We start from the raw sequence: 20,528 nt of genomic DNA on the forward strand, positions 1-20,528 counted from the left end.
CACTCAACGAAGGCGACTACACTGCAGCAGCATTGTTGACCACTGACCGACCAATCGTCTTGTAACTAGCAAGGTTTCTTTGTCCATATCCCAAGTACTGCCGGCTAGTGCTTTGAGAATCTCGTTCCTATTTCGCAGTTTATGCGTGATTGCAGTGGCTGTGCCGAGGAGGTAAAAATGCTATCAAAAATGACCACAAAAAATTTATACGCCGTCGATCATGATTCCTAGGTTCAGTTTTATCTTCTTCGTACAGGTGGTGAAGATGACTTCGTTGGTGATAACTGCAGGTTACGTGCAGTGAATAAATTTTGGATTTCATTGAGATAACCATTTACCATACCGCAAAGCTCACCAACGTTCTGACTTATTACCAATATGGTGCAGTCGTCCGCATATGTCACTGACTGCCTGTCAATCAGATAGTTCACTATCCATCTCTTCGTGTTGTTGGGCATTGTGGACTGCAGGAAATCTTGTGTGGAGTTACTGACTGACCGAAGGCTTTCGACTGGTCAAGTGTCACTAGGATATCCCGTTCACAAGGCCTCTGCTGGTTTAAGCCCTGTGAGATCTGAGGGATCATGCTTGTGACGAGCTGCTGGTAGTTGACGGGTTCCAGACATCGGGTATTGTTAAGCTCCTTACTGACAGGTTAAAAACCATTGTCAGGTACTCGACTCCCCGCTCGTCTAGCTGTTTTAGCATCAGCATGAATATCCCGTCAGGTTCTAATGCCTTTGAAGGCTTAGTTGTGTTGATGGCTCCTGCAACTTCAGTTGGCGAGTAAAGTTCTGGTGTGTCCGAGACTGGAAGATCGTGTAGTTTGCGGACAATACTTCTTTTCGCCTTGTCTCTCTCGGGGCGCTCAATAAATTGTGGCAAAAAGCACGCACGCACCGTTTGGTATCTGTAAACTTAATCACTACCCTAACATCCATCTTTATCGAGTTGGAGGGAGACCGAACTGTGGACCACAACTTGCCAACTCCAAATCTTAAGTTGCAGTTCTTCAAATGATCCAACCATGTGTCATTTACCAAGCTGCTTATATCGCGGTTCAGCTGTGTGATCCTGCTTCTGCTGGGAAGTGCGGTCGCACTACGGATATTCTTCCAGCGGGAATGAAGCGAGCGGCTGCTGCGGTGACGGTTTCGGGAAGACCATCGGTAGACCATTGAAAATGCGGTCGGTGAATTCTCTGAAGCCGTGCCAGTCTGCTTTCTTTTGGTTGATGTAAATTCGGCGTTCAGAGTCGATGGAATCGTTGGGTCTATCCAGACAAACGATTATGGGTAAATGGTCTGATCCTAGAGAAATAACTGCTCGCCAGGTTGTGCAGTTAATCGGACCAGGACTCGGGGGTGATATGGTTTTTGCTGCTGCTATTGCTGTCTTACAATATCTTAAAATGTCTTAATCAGTAAAACCAAGTGAACGAACGGTCCTGAGGTTAACATCGAAGAAGGCCTTCGATGTCACCCTCTTCGAGGATATTTTCCAATCCTCCTTGCCGAACAACCTAAAGGATACTGCTACACGTTCAATATATTAGGCTATTTTGCGATCCATCAATACTGCATCCTACACGTTCAGTAAATGTCATGATACTGGATCGCGGTCAATATATATTGAACGTGTAGCAGTGGCCAAAGAGATTAAATATACCTTGACCAATACTTATATACATTTTACTAATACATTCTAAAAGGTTACAGTAGACTTTTTTTTGTTATATTTCTGTTGGCGGTGTAAATAAGTAAGAAAATATTTACTGAGTATTTACTAAATGTTGTCTTATTCTAGTACTCGGTAGTTTATGAAAAACCCTACTTGCTAAATTTTAAAGATTTTATGTTAAATAACATAAAATGAATGGAGAACAAGATTTGCTCAAGGGCATAATCATAGTGTAGAACTAGAGGCGCTATTCTATTTCTACTGTCAGTTAGAAATAGTTACACACTCTCAAATTTTAAGGCTGACACAACAAACGCTAATTTACCTGTACTTTGTTGTTGCAAGAGTTAGGTTTTTGACAACAGACTTAGGTTTTTTGTCTCGCAGTAAGACATTTATGTATATTTTATTCTATTGGCTTAATCATTTGCAGCCAGAGCATGAGAGTCTGTTAAACATCACACGAATTGCCTGGTTGCCCCAAAATCCTGTATAAATGTTAAGTAAGCGAAGATAACAGTATGGTAAAAATAAATCTTAAAAATGAGGAGCCATTAATTAATAAAATCATAAAAATCATCCTTTATATAATTTAGGAAAAAATCATTCAGTCTTATGCATTTGTCAAAAATGTTGTATCTTCTACGAATATCATAATAAAGAGAACAATAAAAAATTAAATGTTTAGCATTCTCAGCAATGTTACATACTATATCGCATAAACTATCTCTGTTTCAAAAATTTCATATCATTATAGTTGTGGGTGAATAAAACACGAATATAAAATACTTAACTATTTATTCATTCTTATAAAAAGGAATTAACATTTATTTAACAAAAGACTAGAAAGCTACATGTGTGTTCTGAAAAGTTCTCAAAGAGAACCCAGGCAATCCTCCTCATCGGCATGGAGGGCATGGAATGCAATGACGCCGCTGGTCCAATCGACACTGAAGATACCAACTCTGTCTCTGAACTGGTTGGTAACTTCTTTAGACGGATGGACGAGGACGCCCTCTTGAATTCTGACCAGGAGGACGCCGACGTCACTATTGTAAAAATTGAGCATGGTGAAGGTGACCCAAATAAATCTTCACCACTCTAAGGCAGCATCTACTGTACTGCTTCTCCGAATTGCTAAGAACGGGGAGGAGCAAGTCATGGTCCAGGAATTTTGGATTCATCAGGATCGTATCTGTGGACTATGTTTGAAGGGATATAAGCTCTACTACGCTAAAGGCGCAAGTAAAATTAGTTCCTGTATACTGGCTGAAAGTTCTTTGAATGTCTTCATTCTGTCTGATTACAGCAATGAAGATAAAGTAGCAGTCTCATGGGAAACAATGAAGGCAGTTTCTTATGGCTGATTTTCAGCTATATGGCGCACGATAACGGGGAGCATCCGCCAAATGATGCTGTCCTTAGTCTTGTTAAAAAGGCGAATGATTCCAGGATACCTTTGGTTATCTGTGTAGACGCTAACTCGCTCCACATTATATGGGGTAGCAGCGATACCAATACAAGAGGTGAGAGTCTTTTCAGTTTCATTCTTAATAGTAGTTTGGAAGTAGTAAATAGAGGTTCAGAACCTACCTTCATTGTTGCAAACAGAAGTGAGGTGTTTGTGAGTGCTGAGCACCACAGCATGATTACTAATTGAGCTGTCGCTAGCGATTGCTCCTTTTCCGATCACCAATATATTGACTTCAATATTAGTGTAACTTATATTAGAGTTAATACCGTTCTAAACAGGAGGAAGACCAATTGTGAGATGCAATGTGATGTACTCTCTCGGTCTTTACCAAAACCGCCCTCTATTGAAAGTAGGGAAGATATTGAGGTAGCAGCTGAAACACTTACAGCAGCGTTCCAATCGGCTACTAATTTGGCCTATAAGCCGAACATCCGCAGAGGTAGGAATAAGCCTCCCTGGTGGAATCCTGAGATTGCACACGCCAGAAGAACGTTTCGTAAACTGTTCAACGAGGCAAAGAGGCTAGGTAACTGGCCGGCATACAAGTCCTCATTGAATCACTTTAAGAACCTTACAAGGAATACAATACCTAGTTGTATGGAATCGGCATTAAGCACACTGACGGACTTAGTGTGAACCCCTAAAAAACGGAATTGGTTATCTTCACTTGAAGGTATAGATTGATCACTTTAGACCACCTAGACTGAATGGAATCAGTCTTGAGATCAGGGATAATGCAAAGTACCTTGGCATCATTCTAGATAAGAGATTGTCCTGGAATATGAATATTCAGAACAGGATTTATAAGGCCTATGTGGCCATCTACTCCTGCAAAAAGGCAATTGGTACAATTGGATCTTCAAAGCGCTCGATAAACCCAACTTGTTCTATGAAGTATTGGTGTTGTGGCACGTCTTGTATAATGCTACTCACCGGAAGGCCGTTGACCGAGTTCTAAAGACTATCGCGATACTGATTACATGCGCTATAAGGTTTACCTCCTCTAGGGCACTTTTTACTATTCTAAACTGGTTACCATTGGATTTGATGGTGATACAAATGGCTCTCAACTCTACTGTGAGACTAAATGCTGGTTGTTCATGGTCTGGTAAGGACCTTGGACACTCTAGGATACTGAATTACTATGGGCACATACATAGTAATGTCGATTACTGCATCCCAAAACCTTTTTTCTATATACATTTCCATATTATGATCCCGAATAGGGATTTATGGCAACGCGGACTCTTCCGCCCTGATGATGTCATACGGATATATAAATAAAAATAAAAAATATACACTGATGACTCTAATAGGGGAAATAGGGTCGGTGGAGGTTTCTATATAGAAAACTATGGGATAAACTTTAGGCTACCTAACTTCTGTACTGCTCTTCAGGTGGAAATTACTGTCATTAAACGTGCATTCAACTTTCTGAGGTATTATCGAATATCTGGTGATATTTGCGTATTTACTGATAGCATGGCTGCCGTTAACGGAATAGCGAGTGTCTACACGTTAACCGAGGAATGCCGGGTATCCCTAAATGAGACAGTGAGACATTCTAGGATAACGCTTATATGGGTCCCTGGTCACGATGGAAATCAGGGTAATTGTATAGCAGATGATTTGGCCAAAAGGGGTGCGATGATGAGTGAGGAGGCGATCGACCCCTTTTCTGGTATTGCTCTTGTTAAATGCAAGATGGCTGTTCAGCAGAAACTATATGAGACTGCACAAAACAGGTGGACTAATGAACCATCCTGTGCTACAGCGAGGTCGACTTGGCCCGTATATGATGCCAGCAGGACGAATCTACTTATAGAATACCGTCGTGAGCAAATAAGGCTAATTGTCTCCTTTATTACAGGACACTGTTTAATTGGTACACATGCTAGAAGAATGGGCCTAGAAGCTGTCGTAATGAAGAAGAGAAAGAGACTGTGTATCACCTTTTCTGCCAATGCCCGGCTCTGACAAACCTGTGGGAACGCATCCTCGGATTTCCATTCCTATCTTATACGAATCTACTCCTTCATCCGAGAATCCGGCTGGTTTAACTTGGAGGCAACGGAAGTATTGTAAATACTCTGCAGTCTACCCCTTGGGTATCACAATGGGATCAGATTTGAATGGACCCAAGTGAGCTGCTTGAAGAGCCCATGGAACCTTACCTATAATTTAATTAAATTCTGTTTTCGTCTGTCAATTCGTTTGATTCTCTCTGACGCGTTGCCAGACAGTTGGTTTTGTAGAACAAGCATTCTCGGTGCCGGCACATCATAAGCGTGACCAGATAATAACCGATTTATTGTGTGGAAAGTAAAATTTTAAATTCTCTTGGTCTCCCCAAACAATTCCGCTAATAAAGTTGCGGATTTATAAACCAGTTTTTAATTTGTGTAAACTTAAATAAAGAGTTGTTACAATTTTTAAACTACTAAACTGCTTTTATTTGCAATCAAAAGAATACGGTTTATTTAAAGGAAATAAAACACCGTTTTTAAAAGGTAAAAACGTAACAATATTTATACTATTTATAATTATTAAAAAATTCGTTCAAAATAATAAAATATTTCAGTAATTATTAAATATGTGTAGGTGAGATGCAAAACTCGTTCGTTACACAAATTGAAATAAATTGAGATAACTATTGATTCTGGCAGTCCTTCTCTATGTTGCAGTTTATTTAATTTTTCAACTGTAGAGTTTTAGTCAAGAATGGAGTAACATCTAAGAATTTAATACATTTGACTAATTTGGTCCATTTAATCAGCCGCTACATGTTTTCCGTGTTTTTCCAAATTTCTGTTTATGTGTAACGAGCGAGTTTTGCATTTCACCTACTCATATGTAATACGGTGTTTGATCCTATGGCGTTTTATGAATTGGTAATATTTTAATTTATATTTGCTAGTTTATTTTTTAATTCGCTGTAATTATGAAATTTTTAAATGTTCAACTTTAAACTATTATAATACGCATATACGACTCAAAATCAGATTTTTAATATAACAAAAACAAGTTTGAAACCATAGTAGAAAAATAGAAGGTAGTTTCATTCTCTCTTTATTTTTTAAAATTCTACGTCTGACATGCTTAAGGATTTTGACGTTTTCGTTAAAATAGTAATGCCATATCAATTTCAAATTTTCCCTTTGGGAATACATAATTTTCATTAATTTGAAAATTATTAAAAAAATAGAAAAAATATTTACCCAACAACAACAACAGTTTATGGATATATGTAAAGCTTGCGAAGAAGATTTGCCAAAACAGCCAATGGTGTGCTCCGACCATTTAGTTAAAAGTAATATTTCAGTTAAAACAAAGCGTGTCAGATTGGATATGAATGTTGTCCCAATGAACACAAGGTAACTTCAAAATACTATTTATTATGTAAACATATTTTGGGATATATATCACCGATTATTACCGATCATAATCCATTAACTATGCACGCTGGAGTAGAATCGAAATTATTTGAAAATAAATCTCGTATTTCTAAACGGCGTACCCAAGGAATATTCGAGTTTAAGATTTGAAAATGAACCCCACAAATACTTCAATGGCGGCGCTATGGGACCCAAAGTAGGGCACCTTCGACATGTAAATTTTTTAAAAGAGTGCCATTTTTGGTTTTCCATCCGATTTCAAAGACTTTTTATATCTTCTGAGAGTGCTCGGCTAGATCTTGAAAATACATTCTTCCGTGTGCTACTTGTCTCTTATAATTAAACCTCCATTTAAAAGATATAAAATATTAACATAATAAAAAAAATGCATACATATAAAAATAGTCAACGTGTTTTAATAAGTAATCGAACGTTAGGAATTGAATCAATAACTCCCAACACAACATAATACATTTTTATTTAAATAATAAATTAAATTACACATTTTTTGTAAAAAAATTCTCGAAATCATAATAATTTTTTGGAATGTGGCAACGCTTTTTATAATGCTCACAAAAAAAGGAAACTTCAAAAAACCTTATTTTAAAAAAAAAAATTTTGATTGAAACTACCTTCTATATTTTTATCATGTTTGAAACTATTTTTTAGTTAAAATCAGGAAAAAAATGTATAAAACCAATTTTTTGTGTTTATTTGTGTACTTTTTTTAATTAATACATACTTTAAGAAGTTGTTATATTTGTCTTACTTTGTACAATCGTATTTTTTCCACCAGTCTGCAAACATTTTCACTTTGGTTATAATATTTTGTTCTTTTTGTAGACGACGCCATCTGTTTGCATCTAAATTTAACATGCCACCAATAATTTCTTGCGCAAAATTTGGGGGAAATCTTTCCTCATCCTCAATTACATGGGCAAATCCCGTGTCCATACCGAAATTTACCCAAAAATAAGGTAAACCCTTTGGTATAGAATTACGCAATGATTTTTGTCGCAATGATACAAGTTGCTTATTGACAGACCATTCATGTTCTGATTCTTCTATTGCTTTCTTGAAATAAAATGGAGCCATTTCGCCATCTGATTCGCGGATGGGAATACAATGTATTACTAAATGCGGCCGTTTATGCAATCGGTTGGCAATTTCAAAGAATATCACATCTTTATGTTGCGAAGCAAACATGCGAGTCAAAGCTTTACGAAAATCATTAACTTCCGCCCAAATATCCTCATCGATTTGAGTACAGCAAGTTGCATGTTGATTTGGAATTATCATACAATGACCAGGCTGAAGACCCTGATACCATGGTAAAGCCAAATATACATTTTCGCCAACGCATATTAGTAGTTCCTTTTTTATTTTCATAGAATCGAAGCATTTGTCACAGTTGTCTAACGCTGCCTCAACTTTTTGGTGTTCACGAATTGCTCTATCACGATCTTTACGTTCGGAACGTACAGAGTCATCTTGACATATTTTTTCGGCAAATATATCTTCCATATCATCATTAGGGTTTTTGTGTTTGCCAGCAATATTGGCAAATTGTAAATTGGCGTCTGATGCGCTTGTATACTTTTCGCTTTCAAACATATGTTTTAGATCATAACGATCGTCATCGGCAAAATAGCGAACTCTCTCACCAGATTCATCGTGAGTGTTAACACGCTTTTGCTTCTGTTTTTTCTTGCCACCGTACAAATCTCTTGGATCCAAAACTTTTGATGCCTGCAATGGTCTAGTGTGGCCCGTTTGATCGGTGTGCGTCAGTAGAATATGCTCATCTTTCTTCTTGCTGCACTTGTCGCCATTAGTAGAATTGCTATTGCTTACAAGATATGCTGATTTTTTACGTTCTTTAAATATATTTCTTTGTGTTCGTGCTTTTTCCAACTTTTCGCGTAATTCATCTGCAAGTGACATGTTACCCATTATTTCAGCTTTAAGAATTTTTGCACCTAATTCGTTCATTTGTTGATCAGTTAGAAATTCTGATGCGGATAAACTGGATTTTTCCTTGCCCTTTTTATGTTCTCCTTCACTAGATGAGGATCCGTCGTCACTAGGTGTAAGAGACTTTTTTCTCTGCGGCAGCAAGCATTCGTTTGATACTTTTTCGTCACTTTGCTTCTTCCAACCTTTTGATGAATATGTGCTCTGTGAAAATATTGATTTTTCAGATTTTGCGGTTTTGTAGTCATCATCATCTTTTGGTTTTTGAAATGCAGGTAAACCTGTTCCCGTTGTTTTCCAATAGGGATTAAGTTCCCGTGAACTTTTTGCCGGATCATATGAATCAATTTGTTGCTTCTCATTTGGCTTATTTTCCACCCTTTCCCGTGAATAAGTCTTTAGCATTAGTGCATCGGTCATCCAATTATCTCTTTGTAGTGGCTCCTCAGATTTTTTTAATTGCACAAATTTGGATTTTTCATCGCCTGAATCCTCGCTGTCCGTATCGCAACTACTTGTCCTCTTATTTTTCGAACCTTTTTTATGTTTCTTTTTTGACTTTTTTGATTTTTTACTCTTTTTGTGGCCATCATTAGACGAAGAACCATCACTATCATTAGATGTGGAATCAGAATCACTTTCCTCTTCAGAGCTAGAGTACTTTCGTTTCTTGTTTGATTTTTTCTTAGATTTTTTACTTTTCTTTTTATCCTTTTTTGATTTCTTTACTTCTTTGTTTTTTTTCTTCAGTTTTTCTTCGACGGAAGGGAGCATCCAGTTGGTTTCACCTTTTAAAAGCCTATCGGCTTCACGCGCTGCTCTTTGCTCAGCCCTTTTTTTCACTTCATCAAGCATGTGTTCTCTCGCCTCCCGAAGATCTTGTCTTGCTTTATCTTTTTCCCGTGCACTTTCAAACTGAATAAAACTCATTTTATTATAAATGTATTTATTAACATAAAATATAAAATTGTAAACAATTAGTATAACAAGTATTAAAATAATAAAAATTAACTATTGATAAAAAATAGGGTGACTCAGAAATTTTTGTTTGGATATTTTCATAAGTCCCCTTTTACAATGCAGAAATTGAAAGGCAGACATTTTTCTCATTCTCAATTTCTACATTGTAAAAGGCGACTAAGCTCTTTGAAAAGGTACGAAAAAATTCTTAATTCCATTTTCGAAATCAAACTAACCCCCATTAACACATGTATATTCATACATGTGTATGTAAATAGTGTTTTGGGTGACTAGTTACATAACTAGATAGGGGACTAGTTATTTTAACATTTGCATGTCTGATTACAATGTGGCTGTCCGATAGCTGATCCAAAGTAGTCAACGCATTGGAGTCACATACCGGTTATATAGACTAAATACCTTACTAGCTACCTAACTGGTTACTTGATCACCTAATTGACCTCAAATATTCAGTTAAAAATACATCTCATAAACAGTCCAATAAACGATTGCTTGTAAACAAACCTTCCTCCGACTACACTCTAGATTACTTATGTGACAATTGCATTCACGGTAGATTACATGTTAATATCTATATTTTCAGAATTGCCGGGAATAGGACTTTAGTCTTCGCTGAAAACACTTTTGCTGCATATCAAAAGTTTCTGAAATAGTGTCATATAAACGTAATTTTTGGTTCCCAATGTTAAAGGTAGAGTAGGTAAAAATTTTGAAGATGTCTCTTCAATTCACTTTTAATTTGTTTACACATACAGCAAGTCTGTGTTTAATGTTGTATGTCAAAACCTAAAATTTGTGTGTTAAAGCAGACTAACGAATACGCATTCATCCCTTTGATTTTTTATTATATTTGAAACATCCTGCTGTTAACTATTTATTATTCAGTAAGTTACTCGAGTTTTTGCAACGTGTTTATGTTGCAAAAATTTAACACTGCAGACATTTTGATTGTTTACATTTGATAATTTTAAAGAAATCTCGTAATTAACTTAAAAGTTTACAATATCTTAAAATGCCCTTGTATGAAACGGTAATGCAAGAGAAACCTCCAGTTGTTCTGGACATTGGAACTGCATACACTAAGTATGATTCATGGAAAATTGCAATACAAGTGACGTCATATACGGGTTTCAAAATTATTTTTTCTATCATTAAATAGGCTTGGCTTTGCAGCAGAGGCATATCCACGCAAAATTATACCATCTGAAGTCATTCTGTCTGTGAATGGTAAAACAAAGAACATCTTTGATTATGGAGATAATCTTGAATTTTACGATCAGATAATTGAATTTTTCCAAACAATATTTTTTAAGTATGAATACTTTAGAATGCTTTCGTACCTTTAATCACATTTTTATCATTTATTTACAGATATCTACTTGTGAGTCCTAAAGAAAGAAAAATAGTTATAGTAGAAAATGTTTTTGGCCAAATAATAGTTCGTGAAACTTTGGCAAAAGCATTATTTCGCCACTTTGAAGTTTCTTCTGTTCTGTATGTGCCTTCACATATGATTGCACTCTCGACATTGGCGATTCCTCATGGTGTGGTCATAGATATGGGTTATAGTGAGACTACCGTAATGCCTGTTTATAGTGGTGTTCAAATAATGCAAGCATTTCAAGACCAAAAATTCGGTGGACGCGTTTTACACGAGGAAATTAAGCGCCAGTTACTTCTAGAGGGAGTAAAGGAGGAATATCTTACAGAATCAGTATTAGAGGATATAAAAGTTCGTGCTTGTTTTGTAACGAAACTGCAGAGAGCTCAGGACTATCTAAACAATAAACCTCCTCAAGTTCCACCAGGCGTAGACTATCCAATAGCTGATAATGAAATCATTACCATACCAGGCAAAGTGCGTGAAACAGCATTTGAAATACTATTTGAAGAAAATAATGATCGTGATACTTTGCCACATTTAATAATAAAATCTATTCTTCGGTGTCCTCTAGATGTTCGCCGCGCTTTAACTGAGAACATCTTTGTTGTTGGTGGCAGTTCCATAATAATGGGTTTATTGCCAAGACTTAAGGAAGAGCTACAACATTTAGTGGCAAACGATAAGGAATATAAGGAAAAACTACACGGTGACATAACATTTAAGTTTCATAAAACTATCGGTCGTCCCAATATAGTCAACTGGCTGGGTGGTTCTTTGTGTGGTGGTACTGATTTAGTTAATACTCGTTCTCTAACCAAAGAGGCGTATATAAGACTGGATCGTGTACCCGATTGGAGCTGTTTGGATGATAACCGCATGGCGGGATAATCATTTTAATTGTATATTTACTTTTATTGAGAACAAAAAGTAATTATAGATAATAATAAATTAATCTTTATAACCTATATAGCTTATTTTTAACAGTTCTATAAATCTTAATCCATCATAATTAAAATATTTTCAATGTTTCGCATTACAAGTGTCAAAAATGTATACTACATACCATGGCAGAACAAGCAAGGTACAATTATTAAAAAGTACGTTCTCAATTATACATTCCCTATAACGTAAAAAAAAAGAAAATTAAAAAAATAGTAAAAAAACAAAACGAAATGTCTATTTACTTTTTTTTTTGTGAAATATTCAAATTAAATTTTTTCCAAATAAATATGTGTTAGTTTTAATATAACGTGCAAAACATTGCGAAATCAAAATAAAAAGTGATGAGAGTAAATGTGTTATTTGACGTTGTAGGGGTAAATATTGAAAACTCTCCCTAATAATTGTACCTGGTTGGTTCTATCATGTTACATACCTATTTTAAGAGTAACAATCTTGTTATTTATCATTTTATAAAAAAATGTGAGTGCATTTTCCAGATTTTAGGGTTTTTACGAGCAAAACAAATTTTTTTTTTATAAAAATACTATTGTCGAATTTGCCAAACAAATATCTAAATTTAGCTTTATCAATCATTTCAAATGGGAGTACTTAATATGTGGGGAGAGAAAAATGTTATTGTTCCAGAATAATCCAATTTTTTTTTTCATAAATGACACCTGCTTCATTAAAAAATTTGTTGTAGACTTCATCTTCATAATTATTTACATGCTCATAAATTTTTTGTTATGTATTAATTTTATGTACCTCCCACAAGACCGAATTTTACTTGAAGTCTTCTTTCTTCCTCTTTAAGAGCTTCCAAATTACGAGTTTTAGTTTCCTCATCATCATCTTTATGAGTATAAAAGTGTGCTCGTAAATCACATTGCAGACGAAATCCTTGTGGGCATAAATCACATTTGTAAACATTATCTCCTATATGCCCACGCATGTGTTTAATTAAGTCATTGCTTTGGGCAAAAGCCCTTTCGCAATATTTACATTTGTATGGTTTTTCTCCAGTATGAGTACGCATATGCCTTCGGCATTGGTCAGCTAAAACAAATCTAAAGGAAAACGTAAGAATTTATAAAAATAAGCAAAATGTTTGTGATCATTTATGTGAATTATATTTACCTCATGTCACAGTAATCACATTTATGATTTCTTTCACCTGTATGATACATTTTGTGCTTTTTCAAAAGATATGGTTTCGTAAAACCGGCACCACATATATCGCAAATGTGTGATTTTATTTTATTATGGACAACTTTATGCGACGCCAAATCACTTAGACAAGGAAATCTTTTTGGGCAATGTTGACAGACATATGGTCGATCGGTACCGTGACGTAGGAAATGTTGCTTCATGTTACTTAAACTTTTAAACGCTTTTCCACACTCCGAGCAAAGATAAGGCTGTTCCCCCGTATGTGTTCTCATATGATCCTTTAATGAACTGGATTGCTGAAAGACTACAAAATGAAGTTTGCAATCTTAAAACATAGTGCGACTAGAATTTTTTTTAGTTAGTTACCCTTTTTGCAAACTTCACATTCATATTTAGTTCTAGTTTTAGTTTCACCCTCCTCACCCCCTACTGCTGGCCTAAGATGTATTCGTTTATGTCGTTTTAAACTTTTGCGCGTTGATAAACGGTTTCCACACTCATCGCATACAAAGTTTTTACTTCCGTTATCCTTACTATTACTTGCTTCCTTTGAATTTTTCTTAGTTTCTTTACATTCCTCTGAAGGACTATCATCTTTTTCGTCGTCTTTATCTTTAGAATTTTCAAGATTGCTAGTAGTTACATCTTTCAGCTTTTTTACTGCAGTCTTCACACCTTTTTTACTACAAGATAAATGCTTCATAATTCTGCTTTCAGAATAACACTGAAATATAAACATACCTTTTTGTAACATTAGACGGAGTTTCCCATTCACTATCTTTATCACTGTCGACATCGCAAAATTCGTCACTATCACTGTAGTCCTCCCACTGATTTTCTTCCGTTTCAAATTTTATGTCTTCCGTGTCCACATTTAAGTTTTTATTGTTAAACGTAGACTCATGCTGGTATATTATTGGATCATCCATTTCAATTTTTAATATATTGCTTAAATCGTTTATAGCCTGAGTTACGGCTGAGGAGTTATCTATTAAAGGGTCTGTGATAATTTGTGAATTTACAGGCGTCTGTTCTTTAATCATTTGTCGAAACTTTTCTTCAACTCTTATACACATTAGCTGAAATTCGTGAGCATTTATGAGCCTTTCAAGACAACTTTCGCACACTGTTTTGGGCAACATGTCGCCACTTTCAATATTCAGTTGTGGTGTGGTAAGCATAAGTAATTCCATAATTGTTATATTTTTGCATTTCATACTTTCTGTTTCTTTAAAAATGGACATAGTTTTGCGTTCATTGCCTTTTGTTTCTTTTTCATCTTCAACTTCGCCATTCATACAAGTTCTACAAAAGTTTTCCAAGAGTGTAATAGTTGTACTATTCATAATAAAAATCTGTATATTTGATAATCAACAATTAAATATTTGCAACACAAACTTTTTCCTGCACTTCTTGGGAAAACAAAAACAGTGATGGTAATTCAACTGTTTTCTCCTCAAATTGATCGATTTTAATAACAATTTGGCGGGTAGAAATATTTAGCTATTCGGAGAATTCTACACTGAAAAAAAATGGGCGCTTCGCCACCCCAATTAGAAGAAAGAAATAGTACTATTAAGTCTCCGTTTGTGAATCTAATTGTAAATGTCTAATTTCATATTTCTGGGTCCATTATTATAGAAAATGCAAAATGTGTTCCAAATTTAAAATTTTTATGTTTATTATTATAAAATATTCAAAAAGTACCATTGCAATAAGGAAATAGTACCATTGATTATCACTTTTAAATTCGCATTCACTAAACCATAACCCGTCAAGTTTGAATTTTAGATTTGTATATCATTTCCTATATTATCAACTAATTTTGTTTCTATAATAATTAAGATTTAATAAATTATCACAAAACCGAAACCGATCGGTTTTTAATTTTTTAAAACCGAAACCGCGGTTTTGAAATTCTTCGATTTTTTGGAAACTCTAGGTCCATTATTATAGGAAATTCAAAAAAGTACCATTAGAATATATAAAAAGTACCAAAAATCCACCACTTGTGGTTTCCCACTCACTCGGGTCCATATAAGCTTAATTTCATGGCTTTAGGTTCATTGGTGTAGAAATTACAAAAAGTACCATTCGAATAAAGAAAAAGTACCAAAAAGTCTCCCCTAGAATTCTAATTCACTTAGGACCATGTAGTATGCTTAATTTCATGTTTTTAAGTCCATTGCTATAGAAAATTAAAAAAAAGTACCATTATAATAAACAAAAGGTACCATGAGGTATCCGCTTGAATTTTCAATCACTTAGGACCATATACGCTCAATTTCATATTTCTAGGTCCATTATGTTATAGAAAATTCAAAAAGTAACATTAGAATATAGAAAAAGTACCAAAAAGCACCCACTTGTAGTTGCACACCCACTCGGGTCCGTATAACCTTTATTTAATGTTTCTAGGTTCATTGGTGAAGAAATTACAAAAAGTACCATTTGAATAAAGAATAAGTACCAAAAAGTCTCCCCCTAGACTTCTCACTCACTTAGGACCATATATGTTTAATTTCGTGTTTCAAAGTCCATTGTTATAGAAAATTCAAAAAAGTACCATTAGAATATAGAAAAAGTACCAAAAAGCAGCCACTTGCGGATTCCCACTCACTCTGGTCCATATAACCTTTATTTCATATTTCAAGGTTCATTGGTGAAGAAATTACAAAAAGTACCATTCGAATAAAGAAAAAGTACCAAAAAGTCTCCCCTAGAATTCTAACTCACTTAGGACCATGTAGTATGCTTAATTTCATGTTTTTAAGTCCATTGCTATAGAAAATTAAAAAAAGTATCATTAGAATAAACAAAAAGTACCATGAAGTATCCTCTTGAATTTTCAATCACTTAGGACCATATACGCTTAATTTCATATTTCTAGGTCCATTATATTATAGAAAATTCAAAAAGTACCATTAGAATATAGAAAAAGTACCAAAAAGCACCCACTTCTAGTTTCCCACTCACTCGGTTCCATATAAGCTTTATTTTATGTTTCTAGGTTCATTGGTGAAGAAATTACAAAAAGTACCAATCGAATAAAGAAAAAGGACCACAAAGTCTCCCCATAGAATTCTCACTTACTTAGGACCATATATGCTTAATTTCATGATTCTAAGTTCATTGTTATAGAAAATTCAAAAAAGTACTATTAGAATAAACAAAAAGTACCAAAAAGTCTCCCCCTAGAATTCTCACTCACTTAGGACCATATATGCTTAACTTCATATTTCTATGTCCATTATTACAGAAAATTCAAAAAGTACCATTCGAATATAGAAAAAGTACCAAAAAGCAGTCACTTGTAGATTCCCACTCACTCCGGTCTTAATTTCATGTTTTTAGGTTCATTGGTGAAGAAATTACAAAAAGTACCATTCGAATAAAGAAAAAGTACCAAAAAGTCTCCCCCTAGAATTCTCACTCACTTAGGACCATATATGCTTAATTTCATGTCTCTAAGTCCATTGTTAAAGAAAATTCAAAAAAGTACCATTAGAATATAGAAAAAGGACCAAAAAGCCCACACTTGTGGTTTCCCACTCACTCGGTTCCATATAAGCTTTATTTCATGTTTCTAGGTTCATTGGTGAAGAAATTACAAAAAGTACCAATCGAATAAAGAAAAAGTACCAAAAAGTCTCCCCCTAGAATTATCACTTACTTAGGACCATATATGTTTAATTTCATGTTTCTACGTCCATAGTTATAGAAAATTCAAAAAGTACCATTAGAATAAAGAAAAAGTACCAAAAAGTCTCCCCTAGAATTCTTACTCACTTATGACCATATATGCTTAATTTCATGTTTCTAAGTCCATAGTTATAGAAAATTCAAAAAAGTACCATTAGAATATAGAAAAAGTACCAAAAAACCCACACTTGTGGTTTCCCACTCACTCGGTTTATATATAAGCTTTATTTCATGTTTCTAGGTTCATTGGTGAAGAAATTACAAAAAGTACCAATCGAATAAAGAAAAAGTACCAAAAACTCTCCCCTTAGAATTCTCACTCACTTAGAACCATATATGCTTAACTTCATATTTCTATGTCCATTATTACTGAAAATTCAAAAAGTACCATTAGAATATAGAAAAAGTACCAAAAAGCAGTCACTTGTAGATTCCCACTCACTCCGGTCTTAATTTCATGTTTTTAGGTTCATTGGTGAAGAAATTACAAAAAGTACCATTCGAATAAAGAAAAAGTACCTATAGTACAGTTCACACATTTTGGTACCTAAATATTATCCCCTATTCCTAACACTAACTTCACTCAAATACATATCAGCTAACTTTAATGTCGATAACTGAAATAATTTAAATTTTAAAAAATTACCATTAGGAGAAAAGTACCAATTTCCCTTTTCTTACTTGAACAGCCCTCATGTTTGAAATTTAAAAATATTCCATTTTGCCAAAATTGTTTATGCTACAGGCATGTATCAAAATATTAAAATCTGTGTTAATGTGCCCAAGAATAAATATGTTTTAAAAAAAGTACCAAACTGTTTACCCGGATTTGGCCCAATATACACCTTGGTACTCGAGTTCCAAATAACACCCTGTTAGTTAATTTTTGTATGAATCCAGGAACCAACGTTAAAAAAAATTATCAAAATTGGCTTAATAATTTCAAATATAATGTATTTTCCCGATTTTATCCCCTTTTTGGTACCTTTTTTATCCCCATTGAGGTGGTACAATTTCATTGAAATAAATTTCTGTAACGTGGTGGGAGCTCATAATAAAATATTCGTATGTCTATGTCAAATTATAGAAAAACATATTTTATGAAAAAGTACCAAAAATTAACACAATTTTTATCCCTTAAAGGTTCGAATTTCCAAAAAGTACCAAACTTATATTTTTTATTTTTTGTTAGTTAAAGAATACGATTTAAAATTTGTTTCTATGTTTATTGGTTTAAAAGATACATAGGGTGCAAAAAAAGTACCAAAATACAGTTTTTACCCGTTTTCTCCCCTAAAAGTTTCGAATTTCCAAAAAGTACGAAACACCTGTCAGCTTATTTTTTAAATGGAGTAACATGCTATTTTAAGTTTTTTTATATCTTTATTAGTTTTGAAGATATAAGGTTACCGAATTTACCCTTTTTTACCCCCTAAACGTTCGAATTTCCAAAAATCCCTTCTTATCGGATCGTTTTGGGGAGGGAGGAACCCACAGTTAAAATTTCGTGATTCTAGCTTCAGCCGTTTGGGCTGTGCGATGATGAATCAGTCAGTCAGTAACGTTACTCTTTTATATATATAGATAACATTATTGTTATAGTTATATACACCGATTTTTTTTCTACTCTGTTCATTAATATAAGTCCCCTTTTACAATGCAGAAATTGAAAGGCAAACATTTTTCTCATTCTCTTTTGAACTAACCTAGGTTAGGTTCCATGGGTAGCCACTCTTCAAGCAGCTCACTTGGGTTCATTCAAAACTGATCCCGTTGTGATACCCAAGGGGTAAACATCTTGGTATTAATTATACGTCCGTTGTTTCCAGGCTAAACCAACCAGATTCTCTGATGAAAGAGTAGATTCGTCTAAGACTCATCCTTGATAGCTCATCTAAGCATGAAAGGAATGGTAATCCAAGGATGCGTTCCCTCAGGCACCGTCTCATCTTCTTCTTCATTGTGGCAGCTTCTACAGTAGTCATTATACCGTAGGCCCAATCTCCTAGCATGTGTCCCAATTATACAGTGTCCCGTAATGAAGGAGACAATTAGCCTTATTTGCTCACGACGAAATTCCATAAGTAGATTCGTCCTGCTGGCATCATATATGGGCCAAGTAGACCTCGTTATAACGCAGGTAGACTCATTGGTCCACCTGCTTTGTGCAAATTCATAAAGTATCTGCTGAACAGCCATCTTGCATTTAACAAGGGAGATACCAGAAAAGGGGTCGATCTCATCATCATTCATCAACGCACCCCTTTTGGCTAGTTCGCCTGCTATACAATTACCCTGATTTCCATCATGACCAGGGACCCACATAAGCGTTATCCTGGAATGTCTCGCTATCTCATTAAGGGATACCTGGCATTCATCGGTTAACCTAGATGTCGTAAAGACACCCGCTATTCCGTTAACGGCAGCCTTGCTATCAGTAAATATGCATAAATATATATATTCGATAAAACCTCAGCCAGGTGGATGTACGTTTAATGGCCGTAACATCCGCCTGAAGAGCCGTACAAAAGTTAGGTAGCCTGAAGTAGGATTTAATCCCATAGTTTTCAATAAAGAAACCACCACCGACCCTATTGCCCCGCTTTGAGCCATCAGTATATACCCTTATGACATCATAAGAGGGGGCATAATACCCCAGTTTGTACCAATTGCCCTTTTACAGGAGTAGATGGCCACATAAGCCTTATTAATCCTGTTTTGAATATTCAAATTCCAGGATAATCTTTTATCTAGAATGATGCCAAGGTACTTCGCATTATCCCTGATCTCAAGACTAATTCCATTCAGTCTAGGTGGTCTGAAATCATCGATCTTATACCTCCTAGTTAAGAGAACCAATTCCGTTATTTGTGGGTTCACACTAAGTCCACTCGAAATACTCCACTCACTCAGTGTACTTAATGCTGATTCCATAGAACTAGATATTTTATCCAGAAATTTACCAGATATAAAAACTGCAACATCGTCAGCACATGCGACTGTCTTGATCCTTCTGTTGTCCATCCTGATCAACAGGGTATTTATAGCCAAATTCCACAGAAGTGGTGATAATACACCCGGTTCCACGGTTGGCCACTTTTAAAACACTTATACCACCTGAAGTAGCACAAATGACTCTATAACCGAGTATCTTTTCGACTAGTCGGCGAACACATAGATCAATTCCCAGTTCATCCATCGCAGATAGGATAGCCTCGGGCCTGACATTGTTAAAAGCTCCTTCAATATCGAGAAAGGCAACAAGTGACGCCTTTCTTATGTAGTAGCGACTCTTCAATGGAGCCAACTAGCGAGTGTAGAGCTGTTTCCACAGATCTGCCTTTGGTGTAGGCATGTTGGGATTTAGAGATGAGTTCCGACGGAATGGTCATTCTCAGATATACGTCAATCACCCTTTCTAGGGTTTTCAGCAAAAAGGATGCAAGACTAATTGGCCTATAATCCTTTGGTTTAGTATGAGTCGCCTTACCACCTTTAGGAATGAAGACTACTCTACATCTCGTCCACCATGTAGGGATATAGGTCCATCTAATACACGCTGTGTATATGCTAATGAGCCATGGTACAACTAATTCTTCGTTCTTTTGTAGATCAGCAGGAATAATGCCATCCGGCCCAGGAGATTTAAACGGGTCGAAGCTTTTGATTGCCCATTGGATTCTTTCCCTGTTTATTGGAACAGAGTTATCACACGGAGCAACAGAATCAGCAGCCATATTCACAGTCTCATCATCGACGGGGAGGCAACCTGGAAAATGAGTATCTAGTAGGACCTCAAGTGTTTCCTTACTATTCAGAGTCAATA

At 35.4% G+C, this 20,528-nt stretch overlaps 3 protein-coding genes across 3 annotated transcripts in view; 1 reads left to right on the forward strand and 2 right to left on the reverse strand.

The window, feature by feature from the left end:
• Window positions 1-7,238: 7,238 nt before the first annotated feature.
• On the reverse strand, window positions 7,239-9,477 carry LOC135957771 (CWF19-like protein 2 homolog). Its single transcript, XM_065508571.1, has one exon. The coding sequence runs from the start codon at window positions 9,451-9,453 to the stop codon at window positions 7,315-7,317; it is 2,139 nt and encodes a 712-aa protein (XP_065364643.1). The 5' UTR covers window positions 9,454-9,477; the 3' UTR covers window positions 7,239-7,314.
• A 921-nt stretch (window positions 9,478-10,398) lies between these two features.
• On the forward strand, window positions 10,399-11,853 carry Arp10 (Actin-related protein 10). The gene is made up of 3 exons (XM_065508361.1): window positions 10,399-10,587; window positions 10,664-10,816; window positions 10,876-11,853. The coding sequence occupies exons 1-3, from the start codon at window positions 10,517-10,519 to the stop codon at window positions 11,774-11,776; spliced, it is 1,125 nt and encodes a 374-aa protein (XP_065364433.1). The 5' UTR covers window positions 10,399-10,516; the 3' UTR covers window positions 11,777-11,853.
• A 734-nt stretch (window positions 11,854-12,587) lies between these two features.
• LOC135958614 (uncharacterized) overlaps window positions 12,588-20,528 on the reverse strand; it is a 32,248-nt gene continuing 24,307 nt past the window's right edge. The window contains exons 8-11 of the mRNA XM_065509511.1: window positions 13,742-14,369; window positions 13,367-13,683; window positions 12,968-13,304; window positions 12,588-12,897 (exon numbers count right to left, since the gene is read on the reverse strand). Of these exons, the coding sequence (XP_065365583.1) occupies window positions 12,588-12,897; window positions 12,968-13,304; window positions 13,367-13,683; window positions 13,742-14,369 (1,592 nt within the window). The remainder of the gene's footprint in view (window positions 12,898-12,967; window positions 13,305-13,366; window positions 13,684-13,741; window positions 14,370-20,528) is intronic.

This window comes from Calliphora vicina, chromosome 4, assembly GCF_958450345.1.
Source record: "Calliphora vicina chromosome 4, idCalVici1.1, whole genome shotgun sequence".
In the NCBI taxonomy this organism is placed as follows: Eukaryota; Metazoa; Arthropoda; class Insecta; order Diptera; family Calliphoridae; genus Calliphora; species Calliphora vicina.

Excerpts from the sequence above, each read along its gene's own strand:
- LOC135957771 (XM_065508571.1), bottom strand. The coding sequence starts at position 9,453 with ATGAGTTTTATTCAGTTTGAAAGTGCACGGGAAAAAGATAAAGCAAGA.
- Arp10 (XM_065508361.1), top strand. The coding sequence starts at position 10,517 with ATGCCCTTGTATGAAACGGTAATGCAAGAGAAACCTCCAGTTGTTCTG. Across the intron at positions 10,588-10,663 it reads ATTGGAACTGCATACACTAA|GCTTGGCTTTGCAGCAGAGG; the intron begins GTATGATTCATG and ends ATCATTAAATAG. Across the intron at positions 10,817-10,875 it reads TTCCAAACAATATTTTTTAA|ATATCTACTTGTGAGTCCTA; the intron begins GTATGAATACTT and ends ATTTATTTACAG.